The 2230-nt window shown below is 37.8% G+C and overlaps 1 protein-coding gene across 1 annotated transcript; it reads right to left on the bottom strand.

The window, feature by feature from the left end:
- Positions 1-1057: 1057 nt before the first annotated feature.
- LOC101643786 (olfactory receptor 10Z1-like) lies at positions 1058-2023 on the bottom strand. Its single transcript, XM_004716420.1, has one exon. It carries the CDS (start codon positions 2021-2023, stop codon positions 1058-1060), a length of 966 nt encoding a protein of 321 aa, XP_004716477.1.
- Positions 2024-2230: the final 207 nt, after the last annotated feature.

A 2230-nucleotide genomic window follows, 5' to 3' on the forward strand; every position in this document is an offset into this window, starting at 1 on the left:
GGGGAGGGAGGGGAAAATGAGGAGCTGATGTCCTGGGCTTAAGTGGAAAGCAAATGTTTTGACGATGATGAGGGCAATGAATGTACAAATGTGTTTTACACAATTGATGTATGTATGGATTGTGATAAGAGTTGTATGAGTCCCTAATAAAATGATTTAAAAAAAGAATTACTACTCAAGACCATTCTCAAATATTTGCTTAAAAAACAAAAACAAAATAAGAATAATTACCTAAGATCATGGCACCAGAGGATGGGGAAAATGGGGAGCTAACAATGAGTACCAGAAGAAAATGTTTTGAAATGATTGTGGTGATGAATGCACAACTCTTCTTAACATGACTGAATGATTACATTGCACGATATGTGAAGTATATGCCAATAAAACCATTTTTAAAACCTTGTAACAGCAAAAACATGATTTGTTCCCTCCCTGAAGATTTTAACAAATTAATGAAAACTATCTAGCTTGTGCTTTGGAAGTGGATAAAGAGAATAGCTTTTTCATTTTTTTTCCATGGAAACTGATATATTAAAAATGTCTATTTGTGGGGGGGCCTTAGCATTTTATTAGAAATCCAACACTCAGCCATTTCAATCAAGTTTCTGAATCTGTTTGAACAGAATCAAGTAAAGTAGTTTATCAAAATGTTGTTGAAAATTTTCTGTATATTATAGCTATTTTCTCTTTTAAAATTTTCCCTTGATGTGTTTGTGTTTCTTATTTATTGAGTAAACTAATTACCTACCCTCTTTCTATCCTTCTCCTCTCCTCACTCCTTTAGTAAAAGTTCCTCTTTCCCCAAATGAAATAGCTATTTTGCAAATATTTGGTTCACATGCAAATTTATATTACCACATATAAATGTGTTCCTGGGTAGATAGAGATATATAATACAGCATCTAGAGATTTTATTAACTCTTCATCCACTTTGTAAAAGGGAAATGTTCATGTTAGCCCATATTAGATAATTATAAAATTGCTTTAAATAGAGATTTATTATCTTTATTGGAAGTACTCCACATTCTCACTTCTATTATCAAAACTGTATGCACTTTTAAAGGTTTGGATTTCTTTTATTTAAATTCTGAGTGATGATCCTATTTGCATGACTCATTACTTTCTGGAGGGCTGTCTGCATTTCTCTGTTTCTCAGACTATAAACAATGGGGTTAAGCAGAGGTGTCAGTACTGTGTATATCACAGCCATCAGCATATCTTCACGAAATGAGGCACCGTCCTTGGGCTTCAAGTAGACAGAACAAGCAAATCCATAGTGTATGCACACTACAGAGAGGTGGGAGGAGCAAGTTGAGAAGGCCTTATACCTTCTCTTTGCAGAGGGCATCTTCACAACCACAGACACAATGAAGACATAGGAAACCATAATCAGAATAAAGCTGCCCACCAGAACAAAGACAGAGAGCACAAAAATAACCATCTCATGGAAAAACGTGTAATCACAAGCAAGCAAGACCACAGGGGAGATGTCACAAAAAAAGTGCTGGATGGTTTTAGAGTCACAAAAAGACAAGTTGAATACTGTACAGACAATTGTGAGAGAAACCAGAATCCCAACTGAAAAAGAGGCCATTATCTGCTGAAAGCAAATCTTTCGGGTCATTAGAATGGGATAGTGCAGTGGGTTGTGGATGGCAATGTAACGATCATAAGACATGGCAGTTAAGATAAAACAATTATTGCTTGACAACCCGAAAAAGAAGAACATCTGTGCGGCACACTCAGGGAAAGAAATCATCTTGGTCCCTGATAGCAAGTCGGCCAGCATTCGGGGGATGATGACCATAGTGGTACAGGTTTCTGAAAAGGAAAGGCCACACAGGAAGAAGTACATGGGGGTATGAAGGTTGTGGCTGAGCTTGATGGCCACCATTATGAGCACGTTTGCAGCTAAGATGGTCACATGGGAGAGCAAAACCACCACAAAGAGGAGATGCTGTAGGTCTGGGAAACTGGAAAATCCCCACAGAAGAAATGTGTCCCCTGTCGAATGATTATTCATCCTCCTGGTGGGCTGAGGGCATTTCTCCTGTAATTTCAAGGTTGTTTGAGATCAAGATCTGAGATGATCATAAAATTCTCCTTCTGCATTTATACCACCTGGCCTAATACTGGTGGCTTCCAAGCCAAGGAAAGGTAGCTCAACATAAGATAGTTTAAGATATGGAACTAAGTGCACCAAACTAATGCCAGGGGCATGAGTCAAGTG

This window comes from Echinops telfairi, unplaced genomic scaffold (genome assembly GCF_000313985.2).
Source record: "Echinops telfairi isolate 266 unplaced genomic scaffold, ASM31398v2 ScPeMD7_60;HRSCAF=208, whole genome shotgun sequence".
In the NCBI taxonomy this organism is placed as follows: Eukaryota; Metazoa; Chordata; class Mammalia; order Afrosoricida; family Tenrecidae; genus Echinops; species Echinops telfairi.

What these genes read in the sequence shown, in the direction of transcription:
- LOC101643786 (XM_004716420.1), bottom strand. Translation starts at nt 2,023, where the DNA reads ATGAATAATCATTCGACAGGGGACACATTTCTTCTGTGGGGATTTTCC.